Source organism: Salarias fasciatus, chromosome 23 (assembly GCF_902148845.1).
Source record: "Salarias fasciatus chromosome 23, fSalaFa1.1, whole genome shotgun sequence".
Lineage (NCBI taxonomy): Eukaryota > Metazoa > Chordata > Actinopteri > Blenniiformes > Blenniidae > Salarias > Salarias fasciatus.
In genome coordinates this window covers 21879770-21897915 of record NC_043766.1, presented here as the reverse complement: position 1 = coordinate 21897915, position 18146 = coordinate 21879770, and the positions used below count along the sequence as shown (strand labels likewise).

General features: G+C 41.1%; 1 protein-coding gene across 1 annotated transcript in view; it reads left to right on the top strand.

Moving 5' to 3' along the window:
• unc13a (unc-13 homolog A (C. elegans)) overlaps window positions 1-18146 on the top strand; it is a 61042-nt gene that overhangs the window by 7882 nt on the left and 35014 nt on the right. Inside the window, exons 5-26 of the mRNA XM_030082503.1 lie at window positions 174-297; window positions 1083-1153; window positions 1365-1419; window positions 2147-2176; window positions 2663-2858; window positions 4392-4511; window positions 6067-6870; window positions 8227-8320; window positions 9310-9356; window positions 9532-9610; window positions 11328-11333; window positions 11534-11608; window positions 11716-11935; window positions 13120-13347; window positions 13659-13800; window positions 14371-14540; window positions 14673-14788; window positions 16196-16359; window positions 16491-16644; window positions 16770-16838; window positions 17170-17259; window positions 17439-17573. Coding sequence (XP_029938363.1) covers window positions 174-297; window positions 1083-1153; window positions 1365-1419; window positions 2147-2176; window positions 2663-2858; window positions 4392-4511; window positions 6067-6870; window positions 8227-8320; window positions 9310-9356; window positions 9532-9610; window positions 11328-11333; window positions 11534-11608; window positions 11716-11935; window positions 13120-13347; window positions 13659-13800; window positions 14371-14540; window positions 14673-14788; window positions 16196-16359; window positions 16491-16644; window positions 16770-16838; window positions 17170-17259; window positions 17439-17573 — 3189 coding nt within the window. The remainder of the gene's footprint in view (window positions 1-173; window positions 298-1082; window positions 1154-1364; window positions 1420-2146; window positions 2177-2662; window positions 2859-4391; window positions 4512-6066; window positions 6871-8226; window positions 8321-9309; window positions 9357-9531; window positions 9611-11327; window positions 11334-11533; window positions 11609-11715; window positions 11936-13119; window positions 13348-13658; window positions 13801-14370; window positions 14541-14672; window positions 14789-16195; window positions 16360-16490; window positions 16645-16769; window positions 16839-17169; window positions 17260-17438; window positions 17574-18146) is intronic.

Here is an 18146-nt window from a genome sequence, read left to right as displayed (position 1 = left end):
GACGATATTACATTGATATGATTGTTATTAAAATCAAACTATATTCCTTAAAATCCAAATCATTTTCATTTTATTATTGTGTTGTGTTTTGACCAAGAAGAGCTTGTCAATTTCAGTTTGTGTTTTATTATTGCTGTTTGTGTAATATTTATATAACTGTTCATCATTTCCAGGAGGGTCCTGGTCAGTGGTTGACACTGGATTCCAATGTGATCATGGCTGAGAATGAGATTTGTGGAACCAAAGACCCAACCTTTCACAGGCTGCTGCTCGACACGCGCTTCGAACTGCCACTAGGTCTGGCCTCCCTGATCTATGCAACACACACGAAGTGCTCCAACAATTTATCTTTTCTGAATACTTTCTGAGTTATATTATTTCTCGCATTTTTCCTTGTCAAATTCTAGACATGCTTTAGTGGTTTTGTTTGTTTGATTTTTTTTTTTTAAAGTCATCAATACTGCAAACCAGAAGTTCCTGTGCAATTATGCCAGAGTGCAAAGAGATGTCGGTATTTCAGTTTAAAAAAAAAAAAAAAAAAAAAAAAAAGCTACAGAGTAGAAGGAGTGTGTTCCTGAATAAATTGACAATTTCTGCATGCTGTGTTCTTCATCTGTTAATCACTTGATGAAGAGGAATGAAATGTTTCAAGCCATCTTTTGATTTTTCATGCTCTAAATTTTATTTATTTATTTATTTTTTTTTTTTTTTTTGCTTTCAAGCGGTAAAAATTAGTTTCTCGAAACACAGGAGTATTTCATAAGTTTTAATTTTTTATTTAGCTGGAGGCTATAATTATCCCAACATTAAAATAATACTTAAAGCTTTTCAGTTATGAGTGCAGAAATCACTGATAAAAAAGTTTGTTTTTCAATTATTTGAATTTGACTTTTATCTTTTTCTTCGCTGTTACAGCAAATTATATTTTTTGGAGAAGAGTTTTGTTAAATTATCAAAACCTCCCAATTAGTGTTTAATAGACTTCATGATAGAAATGTTCCTGCTAGTTTTCTTCCGTTACATTTACTTTCCCTATGTGATTTCATGAGAGTAACAGCTTTTGTCTTTCTGTTGCGCTGCAGACATCCCCGAGGAGGAGGCCAGATACTGGGCCAAGAAACTCGAGCAGCTTAATGCAATGAGAGATCAGGATGTAAGGACCATTGTATTTTTTCGTCTGTGAATTATTCCTTCTGCACTGTACATTCTTCTGTATTTCTATTCCTACTCTTATCTCCTGCAACTTTTGAATCTACAACTGTCTCTAACAATTACTCTGCAGAATTTGAAGTCAATACTTTAACCAGCCATTTTAATCAGATAAACAGCTGAATCTTCTAATTTTTTATTCCTGCCCCCTCCAGTATGCCTATCAGGAAGAACAGGAGCGACCACTTCATGCACCAACCACACAGTGCTGTGAGTGTCTCCCATGTTTCCCCCTGTCCACCTCCTCCTGGGCTGTCTCCTGCTGGAGTGCTCTTCCTGCCCCCAGGCCTCTCTGTAGCCCCTCCTCTGCTCACAGCAAACAGATGAAACAAAGGATGAGCTGACATGGAAGGAGTAGAAAAAAAAGAGGGAGGGAATAAGAAGATTCAGTTATTGAAATGCGTGTGTCTGAATGCTAGAAGGACTTAAAGTTGACAGATGTTTGATGTATCTTGAGATACTGTTGGTGTCAGATACACAAGCACTCCCGTCCTCTGTCTGTCTGTCTTGCTGTCTGTCTCAGTGAACAAATGCGCATCATGTAGATCTGGTAACGCAGGGTTTGACTGTCTCCATGGTGCTCGTGTCTGTGGACAGCTGATAGCAGTTTTTGTTTGCTTCTCCCCGTTACTTGACAGCATCAAGGCCGGCTGCCTTAACCCTTTTGTGCATGCATTATGCGATGACACAATAGCAGTCCACTGCAGCAACATGTATGTGCAAAAGAGGCTCTGCAATGGCCTTTCACTTCATTCAAACAAAGGCATGTGTATGTGCTCAGATACGCCTCTTCTATATTCTCTTGTCATAGCTTTTGGTCCATTAAAATAGTTGCAGACATTGGCATTACTTTTCACATTTCTTTTTAGATTATTGATGTGTTTAATTTATGTCCCAAATCCAATTTATGTTCTCAAACTCTTTTATCTGTTTGCAGGTAATTGGAGTCTTTGGGGAGATCAGCAGAGTAAGTTTATTTTATGTGCCTTTGATAATTATTTAGAGTAATCCTGTAATTATTATCCAGATCTCATTTAATGTAGTTATGTCTTAGTCATTTTTGGGGGGTTTTTTTCCCTCAGAGACTATAAGCTCTCATTAAAAAAAATGTGTTTTGTTTTCGCCACACACCCTGACTTGGCTTACTTTTAAGGTAGCATAGTTTTAGTTCCTACATACAGTATGTTTTGCTATTAAAATATAAGATAAATGTTTTGCCATTAAAATATAAAGTAAATGTAAAATGTAACTGAAAAGAAATTATTTTAAAGTGCAGAATTTTGTTCACAACCTTTAAAAATCCAGGCTAAAGTTCTTGTTTCTTTAGTTTTATAGATTTCTGAAAAGACCACCTTGATCATTATTGTTTGTTATTAATCAAAAGTACAGCTTGTATGATGCAGCCTCTCTGTGTCTCACACCGCCACTCTGTCCACTGTGTTCATGTGAGCAGATGAGGACCCAGACAGTGCAGTAGACGACAGAGACAGCGACTATCGTAGTGAGACAAGTAACAGCATCCCACCACCTTACTACACCACCTCTCAGCCCAATGCTTCCATGCACCAGTATCCCATGAGGCATCAGCACTACAGGCACTCCTACAATGATGACATGCACGAGCTGGACTACGATCACAGAGCCATGAGGTAACAACCACACCACAGCCACCACTCAGCCATAAACAACCTTCTTTTAATGCCTAGTTTATCATGAAACAGAGGGAGTTTGTGAGAAACTGGGAATGAAAAAACATAACAAAATTCAAAAAGTATTTATTGTTGTATGAGTCTCCTCAATTAAAAAAAAAAAAAAACAAAAAAAAAAACAGAATTTTATCTGGATTCTGTGGCATTCAGACTACAAGCCTACACAGCCTTGTTTTGTTTCACTGTGTTATACAGGGGTGTCCAAAGTCGGTCCTGGAGGGCCGCAGCCCTTCATGTTTTCCATGTCTCCCTGCTTCAACACAGCTGAATCTCATGAAGATTCATGGCCAAGTCAGGCAGAAAGCCTGGTAACGAGCCTCATTGCAATCAGCTGTGTTGAAGCAGGGAGACATGGAAAACATGCAGGATGCCGGCCCTCCAGGACTGGAGTTTGACACCTGTGGTGTTATACATGGTAACATATCCCATTGTGCTCTCCCCTCTAGAGAATAACCCTGGCCTCAGTATACAAGCCTGCTGGGACGCAGAGCTCTTGTATACAGGTCGTGTTTCGCGTGGACTTCTGTGCTTTTCTTTTCTGGGTGTCTTTGTACACAAACACATCTCAGGAAACACGCATTCCATCCTGTGCAGAAAAGTTGGGACATGCCCATTACATGAACTACGATGTGTTCAGTCTTTAAATGAAATGCTGTGATGGTTGTGCTATAAAGCACTGATTATAACCTGTTTCTTAAGGGGGGTGGGGGCAAACTGTTGTATAAATGGACCAATTCAGTAAAATGAAGGCAAAAATCTGTTTGCGAGTTTAAATAATTTCCTCAGTATTGTATTATGGTTGAGTTGGGATTTATTTTCCTGGTTTTGTAATGATCCTTTTAAGAATTTTAGATGTGGAACGAAGGTCACATATTAATAGCTACATTTGGTTTTACCTGAAAGGAGACAGAAAATCTTCAAGTGTTAAACCAAACTGAGAGATAAAAGAACGGGCTCACAAATGAGATAAGGGCCGAATGACATTATAATTCATATCCTGTAAAATACTGTCTAAATATTTTCTTCATCTGATTTTAGAGTAAATTATGAAAGCAACAATTCATTACTTTTTAACATTATGTAAAAAAAAAACACACACACACACACACACACACACACTTTCCTAGTAATTCTATTCTGAAAAGGTTGCATCTTATAAGAACAACATATCACAAAACAGCTGGAATTTTACCAACCTGAGTCAAACTATTTTAACAGCTGCCTCATGTTAATGTCAAATTCTCTTTTGAAGAGAAGACTGTGAGTCCGTTGGATCTTTGAGAGACCAGCTTGGCCGAGCGTCTCTGTATTCGTCATATGAGACATTGAGGAGACGAAGATTCATCCTCAGCCTGGAAGCACAGCGCCTCATTTACATTCAACTTTCTTTGAAAAACATTGTACTGAGCTCTACTGATGCTCCTCTCCTACCTCTTCCCTCCCTCCTGCCACCCTCCCTGCTCCTCTTACCAGACGCTATGATAGTTTAGACTCGGCCACCAACGGGCGCAGCGATATCGACTCAGGCTCAGGGTCGAGCCGGCGTACCAGTCGTCAGTATTCACTAGACAGTAGGCACTCGCTGTCCGATAGGTGGGTCTCTGTACCTCCTCTCCAGCTTTTCCTCCTCTTCTTCCTCCTGCTCCAGCCTGTGACTCCGTCTCGCTGTGACGTCAGTGGTGGACTTGTCCCGTCCTCCTCGCTCGCTGTGCTTGCATGCATGCGCTCTTACCCTATCTTTGTTTATGTATCTTCTGTATTTTGCTTTTCCAAATGGAAAATTATTGGTCCTGCGTTTATCTTTACTGTGTTTTCTGGTGACGAATCACAAATGAATATCGCACTCTTCTCTACAAATGTTGGAAGTTTCATGCAGTGGTTTGTTTATATGTGTGGGTGAGTGGCTGATGGGATGTGTGTCAGTGTGTGCTGTGTTATAAAAGTGAAAGACAGAGAGGTTCATCATCAGCTGGAGCTTGTGTGTAAGACTGTGAGTATGTGTGTGTGTGTGTGTGTGTGTGTGTGTGTGTGTGTGTGTGTGTGTGTGTGTGTGTGCGCATCTGTTGTCATGACAGCTGGTTATTATAGCCTCAACCTGTATGTGAGACATTAAGGAGGGTCCTGTCTTATTCTGGGCGTCTCATACTTGGTAATTATACACATTTAATTTCCTCTTGAGAAACAGCAGGAGGACGTCAACTCAATAATGGGGTCCCAGCAGAGAGGCCAAGACAGATTACTTTCATTTTCATTTCACTGTGTTAATTTTTTGGTATTCTTTGTTGGAAAAAGTGGGCAGATATTCATTCAAACTCAAGTCCTTTGCAAATGTTTGTTGCTACCAGTGATGGTGTTTGAGTTGGCTGAGGGTGAGAGAGGGTGACTGTGGAAAAGGTGAAGAATAGAAACAAAGAGCGGCGTTGTGACTGAGAGTTTACGTGTCCATTCATTCTCACTGTGTATTCCTTCTGGCTAACAGGCCAAGGTGACAATAACGATCTCTCTCTCACTGCTGCTGTACCAGCATGACTGTTGCAAAAGAGAGAAGTGTGTGAGTGTGTGTGTGCGGGGTGTGTGTGTGTGTGTGTGTGTGTGTGAAGGATAGTTGAATTTCTCTATTTTTCCTGTGTCTCAAATCTCTCTCTGACTCATGGTCTGTCTCCGTGTCTGATAGCCTCATTCATCATAGTGACAAAATATTATTCACATATTTATTCCAAAAGAAATTAATGGTTTTGTCCAGCCGGGCTGTTCTTCAGGATTGTTTTGTTTTCATTGAATGAGCTTATCCATGACTATTGTTCATAAAAATGTGTCCTAATATAATTGTAATCAAATGTGCTTTTGTATTGTGCATTTTCCCGTATGCAGTCTAGTATCCATCGCAATTTTCCCCACTACTGAAAAGCTGACATCCCTTGTAACACATGGTCATAACAGGCCTTTCCTCCAACATTTATTGTTTGGTTTCTCTCTCGTGTTGGCTTCAGCTGTTGTGTACCTGGTTCCAACCACACTCTTTTTTTTAGTAATTATCTGAAACTGAAACTTCTTTATTTTGCCAGAGCGGTATTCCTCATAGTTGACTCTTAAATCTGTGTGTTTGTGCTCATCTGACTCCTGTTTCTGTCTCCCCCCTCCATTTCAGTCCCACAGACAGTCGTTACGCTTCGTCAGGTGAGCTGAGCCGAGGCAGCTCTCAGCTCAGCGAAGAGTTTGTTCCGGAGGACGGAGAGAGCTTGCGAGGTTCAGAGTTCTACGATGAAAACGACTCCTACCACTCTTGCCACTCATCGGTCAGCTATGGCAAAGAGGACTCTCCCGGCTGGGATGGCGAGGACCAACAGGGAATCTACAGTGATGAGGGAGGCTATCTTAAAGACGGAGGAGAAGAGGGGGCACTGTACGACGAAGAGGAGGGAGACATGTATCCAGAAGGAGAGTACAACTATGAAGACGAGGAAGAGATGCCGTATGAAGAAGATGAAGACATGTACCCGCTGGACGCCACACTCAGCGAGGACCAGGAGCCTCCATACACCCCCACACCCACAAGCACTGCCCCCACACTCATGCCCCCCTCTGAGGGTCTGTCCTCCAGCAGGCCGCCGTTGGAGAAGCAGCCATCGTTGCATCAGCAGCGTGTTGCACAGGATCAGCTCCAGCCTCCAAGCACAGAGTCTACTTTACCGCCAGTCTCGCAGGACGGCGCGCTGCCGCCCGCAGAGCCCGCCAAGCCCCAGTTTGCACTTTCGCAGCAGGATGTGTCCGTCACAACTACATCCACACCCACAACCACGTCACAGGTCCCAGCTCTGGACTCCAAGCCTCTGGAGCCGGAGTTTAAATCTGAACCCCCTCTGGAGGAGCCTTTACCCCCCGAGCAGCCTCCGGCAGCAGAGAGCGTCCCGCCGGCTCCTGAGGAGAAACCAGAGGAGCCTCCTGTGCCAAGGTGAGCAGTTTGTCCACCTGTCAGTTTAACAGAGACCTAAAGACATTTCAGTTCATTTTACCAAGCAGCTACTTCTTGAATAGCCATTTGCACGTGACGACACACTGACTAAAACTGTTTAAATGCAGGTATTTTAACCAGATTTCCACAGGATAATCAATAGAAATGAAGGCTTTGTAGCCTTGTTTGTTAGTTGGCAGTTTTCCAGATTTATTTTTTTTATTGAAATTTGCTTCATACAAAAGTAATGCTGATGAAGTAAATAGATTTGGCAGAAAAATAGACAAAATGTTTTATCCCACATAAAATTGGAATTCCCTGCTGCTCTGACATACTGAGATATAAGAATCAACAAGTGATCCCTGGCTGATATTGAACCCTCACATAAAAAAATAAATACATTACTAAAGGTTCAACACAGTAAATGTATACCAACACATATCATGTGAAAAAGTTATTAATTATGAGCGCTACAGGATGTGATACAAGGGATAAAACTTGTGGCCTTGGTCCAGTATAGTGGGATCAATTCTTTTCATGATGATAATGACTAGCCTCGTAACCCAGACCCGCCCCCTCCTCATCCACATTTGGATTTGGAGTTGGGCTTAGTCTGGATAGGAGCCCGTAGAAACTTCTTGCAGGGGTGTCGGTTACTCCTTTGACTGACAGCGCACTTCAGTCAATCAGTGCTTAAAAACAAATACCTCATCAACATGTGTTCGCTTCTCTAAAGGTTAGCATTAGCTCATTAGCTCTGGCTTCTCTACACGCAAAGACACGTGAAAATGTCTTTTCCTGTAAGAAACTCACCAAGCGCAGACTCTTGCTCTTGCTGGATTGTTGTAATACTTGGTATTTTGGCTATAACTTTACTTACTGCAGCTTTCAGACGATGGTTAAAGTCTGTAATCTCCGCTACGCTACGTGATGGTGTCGCTTCCGGTTTAGCCGCCGGAATTCGTCAAAAAAATTTGAAAACAAAAAGCGGCAACGCTGATTGACTCGGCCGTTTCACGACCGAGTGAAATCCCCTTCTATGGGCTCCTACCCAGACTGAGCCCAACTCCAAAATCCAAATGCGGATGAGGAGTGGGCGGGTCTGGTTTACGAGGCAAGATAATGACCCCAAAGCCTTAGAAATTACATACAAATATCACCTTGCTCAGCTAGTTTGTGTATTTTCACATTCACAGTTAACTTACAACACGAAATTACTGCTACTGTCTCACTCAGTATTGTTTCTATTTGCATTCTGGGTAATTGAAATTTGATAATGTGTATTTGTGGCATATCTGTGAAAATACAGATCAGTCTGTCTATGAATAACATTTTTTTTTTTAACTGTGATGTCAGCTTTCCAAAGAGGGAAATAATGGAACCCGGTCCTGCTCGAGCCAAGGCTAACTGGCTTCGACTTTTCAGCAGAGTGAGACTGCAGCTTCAGGAGGTACAGCCCCGCTGTGTGTGTGTGTCTTTTATGTAGCATTTGTGTGATTGTGTGCATATTCATGTTTTCTTTGTTCTGACTTCTTCTGATTTTGCTTATTGACTTCTTGCATCAGATTCTGCATGTTCTGCCATTGCATTTTTTTTTTCTTTGTCATGATCTGTGATTAATACTTTGCCATTTTTGTCTCGGCTGTGGTTTGTATTGTGTTGTCTTGATATGATGGCCTCAGTTTATCCCTTATTTTCTTTTGCCATTTCATGATTTTCTTTTCAGTTGTTTACCATCCTCGTAGCGATTTGCATGTTGTCCGTTCTGATTACCCATGGCTGGAGCGGACTCTCAGGTGGGTGTGGCCATTAGTGTGTTACTGTACGTGAGTTATATAGCAGGCATCAGCTTAGATATTTATGGAAAGCCAATGAATACATAGGAAGTCTCTGCAAGCCTGGTATGTGTCATTTTCAAGGACTGGCATTTTTATAAATCACGGCTATTTCTGTCCCTCAGTGTGACGTTAGTATCAGTGCTGTGTGCCATTCTTCGGAAAAGCAAGCAGACAAAGAAGGCGCCATTCAATAATAGAGCAGATAGAAGTAAAAGCGTGATTATATGGATAACCATCTGGCTGAATCCCCTACTGCTGTCTCACTCAAGTCCACTGCTGAAGTCAATAATCACTACACTCACTAGGAAAGATACAACCCAGCTTCACCACTCTCCTTATTTTTCCCCACTTTATTTTATTTAGAATGTATGCCAGTGTTTTGACGTTAAAAAAAGTGTAATTGTTGGAAGACTTTAAGAGAACTTTATGAAACCTATAAAAGAGAGCTTATTTCGCAGATTTGATTTTATAGTCCATAATGTGAAGTTCAAATAAATTCACCAAGCTCAGCAGTGTAATAAAGTGTGTTTCGTCTGTTTCCAGATGCTCGTTTCATTGCATTTTGTCTCTGCCTGCTTTTTCTGTCTCTTTGTGTCCACAGGCTCGAGGAGAAAGTGTTGGAATTGCATCTCTGCTTTTATCAGCAGGGTAAGTAACAGTGATGCTGGCATCTCTCCAGCTCTTAGAAGTGTATCTCTTGTCCATAGCTTCAACGTCTGAACACATCGTTTGCTGCATAATTGTTTTATAGCAGCCAACTTCAAGCTTGAAACAGCGGAAGAAGTGACAGGAAGTTAATTTCATATACATGTTTTGTCTCCAGGATGGGTGGAGCTTTGTACAGCATTGACAGTATGCCAGATCTCAGGAAAAGGAAAGCTATGCCTCTGGTCAGAGATCTGGTGAGTTTCTGCACTAATCTCTTTACATTTCCCAGATTTAGACACTGACATAGATCAAGGCCATCTTTCGCTCAGCTCTGTCGTCAGTACTCATCCATAAAACCACTTAAGTATTCCTCTGCTTCCTTTCACCGACTCTTTTTCCTTTGGCACAATCCTACTTGAGTTTCACTTTTTTAGTCACCATTGTCAGCATCTTTTAGCTCCGTACAGTGCTACTCCTCTTTTTAACAATACTTAGACAAGAGTGAGGGGTGGCTGGCTGGGGTTAGCGGTTTCCTCGGATTTACACTGATATCTGCAAGATGCTGTTATATAGCACACCTTTTATTACCCCACCCAACCACCTCCACCCATGTTTCCTGACAATTTCCCATTAAGAATATACCGCTGTAAAATAAATTAGTACATCGTTTTGCAAAATTCATTTATTTGTATGGGCTGTACTCAGGTTGCCATTTGTGACAAACCTAGTGGGGATAATGGTGGTCACAATTTCAGAAGGAATCATGGTTCAAAAATGGATTTAATTTAAAAAAAACTCTATACACTTTTTAAACACATTTTAGAACTGAATGTCATGCAAATTAAATTTAGAAAAATTACAGTTATAAAATAAACTCAAACATGAAACATTAGGTGTAATAAGTCCAATGTTGGCTGGAATTTAGATAAAGATGTATTTTATTTTTCACAGTAAATGATGCAAGCAGTGTTTTCTCAATCCTTTTTCATTCTGTGTGGACTCCGCCAGTCTTACTTATAAAGAATAAATGAATTTAACCTACCCCTACAGTAAAAATTATTAGCAGAGGTTGCGGTATGTAAATCATGGTACACCCACCACCCACCTCCATTCAGCAAGGTGCCACTGGCACCCTGCTGACAAGCAGGAATTTACATGCATGAATCCATATACCGGTAGGCCTTAAAAGGCATCTCAGAACATATACTGCATATCACAGAGATGTGAAAAACAGGAAGAAAAGAAACTAAATGAAGAATGTTTTTGATGTTTTTCTGAAGGTTATGTGTTATTGATCTGTTAACATATAAGGCAGGAAACAATGAGGACTAATTTGCCTAACCTGGCACGTTTTTCTTACCTATTTACTGCACAGGAGTGACTTTTAAATACCTCTAGTTAAAATAGCATACAGCAATGCTTTCCCATCCGTGGCTTTACAATGCACATAGAAAACAAAGCTGGACCTCTTCCTTTCATCTGCCAGGCTAAACTCAGTGTAAGTTTTTTTCAAAAGCCATCCAGTCAGAGCTGCTCCTCACACAGGTAATTAGCTCAAACGACTGTTCTCATTAATAAATAAATAGCTCCCACTATGCACTGACAAGAGGACACAGGTAGGTGCACAGATGAATATTTTTCTGTCCCTTTCTCAGTTTTGCTCTTGTGCATAGTCACCGTCAGCTTGTCAGTGTGCTTCGGGTAATTGATTGGACACTGACTCAATAAGTGCTCAGAATTGTTTCATTCAGATCTGAAATGATTTGTTCTAGTTGTACCAGTGACTTTTCCAACAACTACAGAAACGTCTGTGCTTTTATCACAAGTCTTCATTGTTCCTGTTGACATTGATTGATTAGTCGTTATTTTTATTTCATTTCTTTGAAGAAACTGTCTTCCTTCAAAAGATAAAGTGCTTTTCTAATAATCCTTCTCTCCCATTTTACTCCCAACATCGTATCATCACTACAGGCCATGGTGAGTCCCAATAATACAATTTTCTTCACAAAACATATATCACTTGAAGTTCTGCAGCTATCACCTCTGTTTCACTGTAACTAGGAAAACATAACCAGCAATGAGAGGCATAACCTTCTCTGACGCTGGCTTTGATAATAAAAGATACGAAATGTCACGTTGACAAAAACTGACTGTTCCTCTCTATGAAACAATGACAGTCCTTGGTCCAGAATTCCAGGAAGGCCGGTATCACCTCAGCTCTGACGTCCAGCACCTTGCACAATGAAGAACTGGTCAGTCCTCTTTTGCAGTGTGTAATGTAGAATCTCCACATTGGCAAACCTTCCCTTCAGATAAAAGGCATCGCTGCACTGATCTCGCTCTTTTTGTGCCCTTCTAGAAAAGTCACGTCTATAAGAAGACTCTCCAGGCTCTCATTTATCCGATCTCCTGTACCACTCCACACAATTTTGAGGTGTGGACGGCCACGACACCCACTTACTGCTATGAGTGTGAGGGCCTTCTGTGGGGCATTGCTCGCCAGGGCATGCGCTGTACGGAGTGTGGAGTCAAATGCCACGAGAAGTGCCAGGATCTACTCAATGCTGATTGTCTCCAAAGTAAGAAATCCACTTGATTATCTTGCTTTCTTTTCTTTTCTTTTCTTTTTTGCCTATGGGGCATTAAAACTTGATTGATTTGAAAGAAATTAGGACTGAATCTGACCTGAACCTGAGCCCGAACAGAAAACTTAAGAGCATAGTGGTAATGAGCGAACGTTATGCAGATGAAGTGTGTCTGGGTGGTGGAGAAATGTTTTCATACTTTCGGGTAGTTTTGGTGAGTGTGCATGATTGCGTGAACAAATGAGTGAATGTGACTGATCAAGTAAAACTCAAGAGATAACATTCACTTTTACTCTGTGTTCTTCACAAATTTAACCAATGGTGAGAACACAGTGCCACCCCAAAGGGATGGCCAAAGACGCTGAAAAACGGAAAAAAAAAAAAACATCTGTAGCAATGAAGGAGAAAACTAGTTTTCTATTCTATTTTATTCTCTATTCTATGAGATACCATAAAAATATTTTGCAGTCTTCTTTCTGGCTTTGCCAGTGCTATTATTTAATAGAAGTGAGCTATCTTGCACTGTTTTTTCTCTGATGTCTATTTGTCAGTGCCAAGCACAGAGTCTTCTTTCTCCTCTTATTCTTCTCACGCCTACTTGCTTATTTTGTGTGTTTTCTTCAGAGGATATTAAAATTTATTTGTCTTTTGTTGTTATCTAGTCGTCTCCTTCCATCTCATTTTTGCTTGGGGGATAAATGGTTTTGGAGATACTCTTATTTATGAAGTATAACCACATTCCTGGAGACATCAACAGCTTTTTTCACTTCATTATAAATGGACTGTCTTGTCAAGTCTTTCTCATATTATTCTCCTCATGTTCATACATCCCATCCAGCTTCTATAAAGCTTTACATAAAGTCAGGTCGCAGCGTGCTGGAGCAGATCCCACTAGACTGTGGGTGAAGTACAGGCCAGCAGTCCGTCACAAATGCGGAGAGACAGACAGTCACACACTCACACCTATGGGTAATTTCATAGACAGTAATTAACCTCAAACATGCTTTTAGGTTGTGGCAGTTTGCCAGGGTACCTGAAAAAAGTCACTGATGCACGTGCAAATTCCAGCTCTATGGATCAGAAGTACTCACCGCTGCATCACTATGTGACTCCACTCTGCATCTGCTTGGTGCGAATGTACTTCATTTCTGTCCTTTTTTTTCCTCTTTGCTCACCAGGAGCTGCAGAGAAGAGCTCTAAACATGGTGCTGAGGACCGAACCCAAAACATCATCATGGTTCTTAAGGACCGCATGAAGATCCGCGAGAGGAACAAACCAGAAATCTTTGAACTCATTCAGGAAGTGTTTGCTGTCGTCAAGGCTACGCACGTCACCCAAATGAAGCAGATCAAGCAGAGCGTGCTGGATGGTACATCTAAATGGTCGGCCAAGATCAGCATCACAGGTGAGAGGGTGCTGAGTACAGTAGCTTTGAAGGGAGCTGGTCATCAGGGTCAGCATCAGCGTCAGGGGAGGCGGTGTGTGTCAGGTGTTTGTGCCTATAAAAAGAGACAAGCTGCCGTTTGAGTGCAGGGAACACAGGTGGCGTTTATGGGGCAGTAGAGCAGAAGGCCAGATGAGTGGAAAAGGCATCTGTCTGCGCACACCCGTACGCACACACACACACACACACACACACACACACACACACACACACACACACACACACACACACACACACACACACATCGATTTATATTTTTTATGTCGTTGCAGTGTTGTGTGCCCAGGGTCTACAGGCCAAGGATAAAACTGGTTCTAGTGATCCGTATGTCACCGTCCAGGTGGGAAAGACAAAAAAGAGAACAAAGACCATATACGGCAACCTCAACCCTGTCTGGGAGGAGACTTTCAATTTGTAAGTGACTCATTTTGGTAAAAAAAAAAAAACAAAAAAAAAAACTTAAAAACTTTTCTTCATGTGTTACTTTGTAGCAGTTTCTAGCGTTATATCATCCAACAGTCCTTGAAATCTTGATTTGTACTGCGCCAACTCTAAGAAAAGTTATTGGAGATGGAATTACTGTGCACTCTGGTACCACATTTGCCCTTCAGTTGACCCTTGTTAGATGATTTATTGTGTACTCCTATAGGAGTCCTGTAGTGTTGTTTGAAGATAGGACCTTGTGGTTTGTGCACTTGCTATCTTCCTTGCATGTGGCAGCCATTTATAGTGATCTCATTCCAGAACTGATCTCTGAGTGACTGCTACCCCTGTGGTTACTAAAGCTGTCCTAATAATTACCACCTGATTTGGCAGAGAGACAACTGTAGTGTCATCACCATGGAAAATTACTTAAAACTGACTGAAAAGAAAAGAGACACATATGGATAAAATGTTTTTAGCAGTTAAAATTGCCAATAATCACTGTCGATTGTTTGCGTGAGCTTGGTAGCAGTGCCTCACTCTCTGATTCCTTGTCCGTAGTGAGTGTCACAACTCCTCAGACCGCATCAAGGTGCGCGTGTGGGACGAAGATGACGACATAAAATCTCGTGTGAAGCAAAAATTCAAGCGAGAGTCTGATGATTTCCTCGGTCAAACCATCATCGAGGTCCGCACTCTGAGCGGAGAGATGGACGTCTGGTACAATCTGGGTCGGTAAAATTTACTTCACACCACCTTGTTCAGTTGATCCCTTCTTGCTTTATGCTAAAAACAAGAATAAAATTTTGCGGTTCAAAGCTTGGTAACAGTGTTTCTCCCTGCGTTTTGTTCTCTCTTCACAGACAAGCGCACAGACAAATCTGCTGTGTCTGGAGCGATCCGTATGCACATCAACGTAGAAATAAAGGGAGAGGAGACGGTTGCGCCATATCATGTCCAGTACACCTGCCTGCATGAAGTAAGCTCCGATTTTATTGTGTGAACTGTTATTCAATAGGTTTAGTCCTTGAATGTACTTATGAGGTGCAGTCAGTGGGCTTTGTTCAGTTTGTACACTTGTTCATTTATGTTAAACAATGATATTTTGTCACCTTCAATCTACCTGAACATTTTATAATGTTGTGATTGTTGCTTCTACCTCTGGCTGCACTTTGACTTAAAGACACAGTTGATGGTAATCAGTTCATCAAATAGTTCATCTAGTCAGATTTGGATTGGAAGTAAAACTTAAAATTGTTTTTGGGTAATGTTTTTGGGTATTTGTACCTTGAGGAGCACTTTTTGTGGCAAGTCCGTAATTTTACTTTCACTAAGTGCATTTCAGAGCTTTCTGCACTGTTTTAAAATTCCAAAGGCTCCAAAGACTAGACACATGATGTGAATTCAGTTTTACAAACAGTGTTTATCAGGCATTAATAAAAGTGATTTTAAGAAGGAATGGTCTGTACCTTTACTGAGTATTCTCAACATGAATGCTTGTAATTTTAATTTTATTTAATAAAAGCACTGGAATACATAGCATTAGTCTTTTCACCTGTGCTTATTCTTGTAGGTCTCAGTTGTCTGTTAAAGTTATGAAAGCAGGCATTACTGCTCAATATTGCCGCTGAAACTGAGCTTTATTTTTCCACATTCCGTCTGTGTCTGGCTCTGTGTATTTCATATTACCTGTGTGCATCTTTGTGCCAAACTCTCCTAATGAGCCGTACTAAACAGGCTAATTTATTTGACTGATATGCACTCCCATAACTGATCCTTTCCAAGTTAAACTTAAGGTTAATACGCCATGAAGTTTGTGTTGCTCCACACTGATAAGGACCACATACAGCAGCACAGACAGCCGATGCACTTCAGATGCTGCGGCTCTGCGGAGAAAACCCTGCTGATTGATTGCAGGCCCATCACAGCTTCGCATAGAGTCATTACCCGGCCCATTACTCAACAGAGCAAATTAGCTGAACCCTAACTGACAAATGACCACTGTTATTGCTGCAAAGAAGAGCCCATAAAGCCACTCAGAATGTTTTACAGTGGTTTAGCACTTCATGGCTGAGAAAGCGCCTTGTATTTGCCTCATGATATAGTTTTATTGCTTTTTGTGTAACACGCTCCACCGCCACAGCAGCTTGAGAGGTTGCACCGCGATTAATTGCACAGTTAAATATATTTAAATTTTCATTACTCTGAGGGATAGGTAAGCAATCTTTTGATAATTTTATACTTTGTCCCTGTCATCTCACTCACTTTCAACTTATGTTCTATTACTTTTGTAATTTGTAATTTGTTTATATTTCTATTCATCTCTATAACTTTTTCCATCCTCTCTCTTCTTTTGGTACTGCTTTTGTTGTTGTTTTTTCTGCAGAACCTCTTCCATTTTGTCACTGATATCCAAAACAATGGCGTCGTGAAGATTCCTGATGCCAAAGGGGATGATGCATGGAAAGTGTACTTTGAGGAGACACCCCAGGAGATTGTGGATGAGTTTGCGATGCGTTATGGAGTGGAGTCCATCTATCAGGCCATGACGTGAGTCCTACATAACAACATCCTGAAAATTATTTTCAAAGCATTGTGTTTGAGTGCATTGCTGATCTCTGCCCTGTGCTGAATCCTGCTGATGTCCAGCGTTTGCTCACATGTCCGTCTTCCATTTGCAGCCATTTCGCCTGCTTGTCATCGAAGTACATGTGCCCAGGTGTGCCAGCAGTGATGAGCACCCTGCTCGCCAACATCAATGCCTACTATGCCCACACCACCCAAGCAACCAACAACGTTTCTGCCTCAGACCGCTTTGCTGCGTCTAACTTTGGTGTAAGAGAATGCTAAAACTTTACTGATACAGTTTTATTGATTAAATTTGGTTTGAATCCCACGGATTTGTTTGCACAACACATATGAAAGACATTAAGCATTGTGTTTTGTTCTAAATCCCGCAGAAAGAGCGATTCGTCAAGCTCCTGGATCAGCTGCACAACTCTTTAAGAATCGACTTGTCCATGTATCGAGTAAGATTACTTTTTAATCTCTCTGTTTACAGTCAGGTCTTTTCATATTGTCTTAAATATAACTTATTCTTATTGTCCTGCATGTCTCTCTTTGTGAGAAACTGTAAATCACAGGAGGTGGATGTGTTAATAAGAGTGACAGCTCCTCCAATACATGCACAGACGCATTCAGGAAACGCTGCACGCCCACACACAATGTAGAGCAGTGCTGCCAGGGAAAATTGTGTGAACATGCTGGATCTTGCCCACGGACACAAAGAAAACACTCTGGACAAAAATGGAAGTGAAATCATGTGTTGTGGCTCATTGGATTTTCTCCATGTGACTCCAGAATAATTTCCCAGCCAGCAGTCCAGAGAGGTTGCAGGACCTCAAGTCTACAGTGGATCTCCTCACCAGTATCACCTTCTTCAGAATGAAGGTATAGCCCCTTCATCTGTGAAAACCTTCTTATTTCTTTTGATATTAATTTTCTTCACCTGTCGTTTTAATGCCATTAATATTAAAATATCTTTTGTTGGATTTTGTCACAAACGTAGAGCGATTATTTGGTCATTTAACCCGCCGATCACCTGTCCTCATCTGTATTTCTGCACTCAGGTCCAGGAGCTCCAGTCTCCACCCCGAGCCAGTCAGGTTGTGAAAGATTGTGTCAAAGCCTGCCTCAACTCCACCTACGAGTACATCTTTAATAACTGTCACGAGCTCTACAGTCGCGAGTACCAGACTGACCCGGTAAGACGCAAGACTGAATGTCTGCATAGCTGTGAGTCAGTGTGTCTCCCAGTTCCCCTGTTTAAAAAAGTCTTTTCTAAATAGCTTTTTATTTTATTAATTTTTGCATATTTAATTAAACCTATTTACAAAATTACTTAAACAACTAACTATATTGTTTTCCCAATCAAAATCGGGGTCACAGAGAGATTGAGTCAATCTGGAGATCAGTAAACTTACAGCCGATAGTTAATTACCTCTAGTTAACAGTAGAGTTCGCAAATAGTATAACTTTCTTGAAATATTTCTGAAAACCTTAGGAAGTTTAATAACAAAATAGTTTTAAATACTTACTCCTCTGGTGTGAAGTATAGTGAGATTTGTTTTCTAAATATTCAAAAAGTGTTTCTCTTCGTGTTAATTTCAAAGACTGCAATGAAGATGGCTTCATTCTGGTCCTTGTGTTGTGCTAGTTGTGGTAATAAACTACCGTAATGCTACAAATATTGTAGAACAGGTAGGAAAAACGCAAGTTTTTCCTTTCTTTTCTTTTTTCCAGTGCCATCCCTCCATTCAGATTGAATATGCAGACAT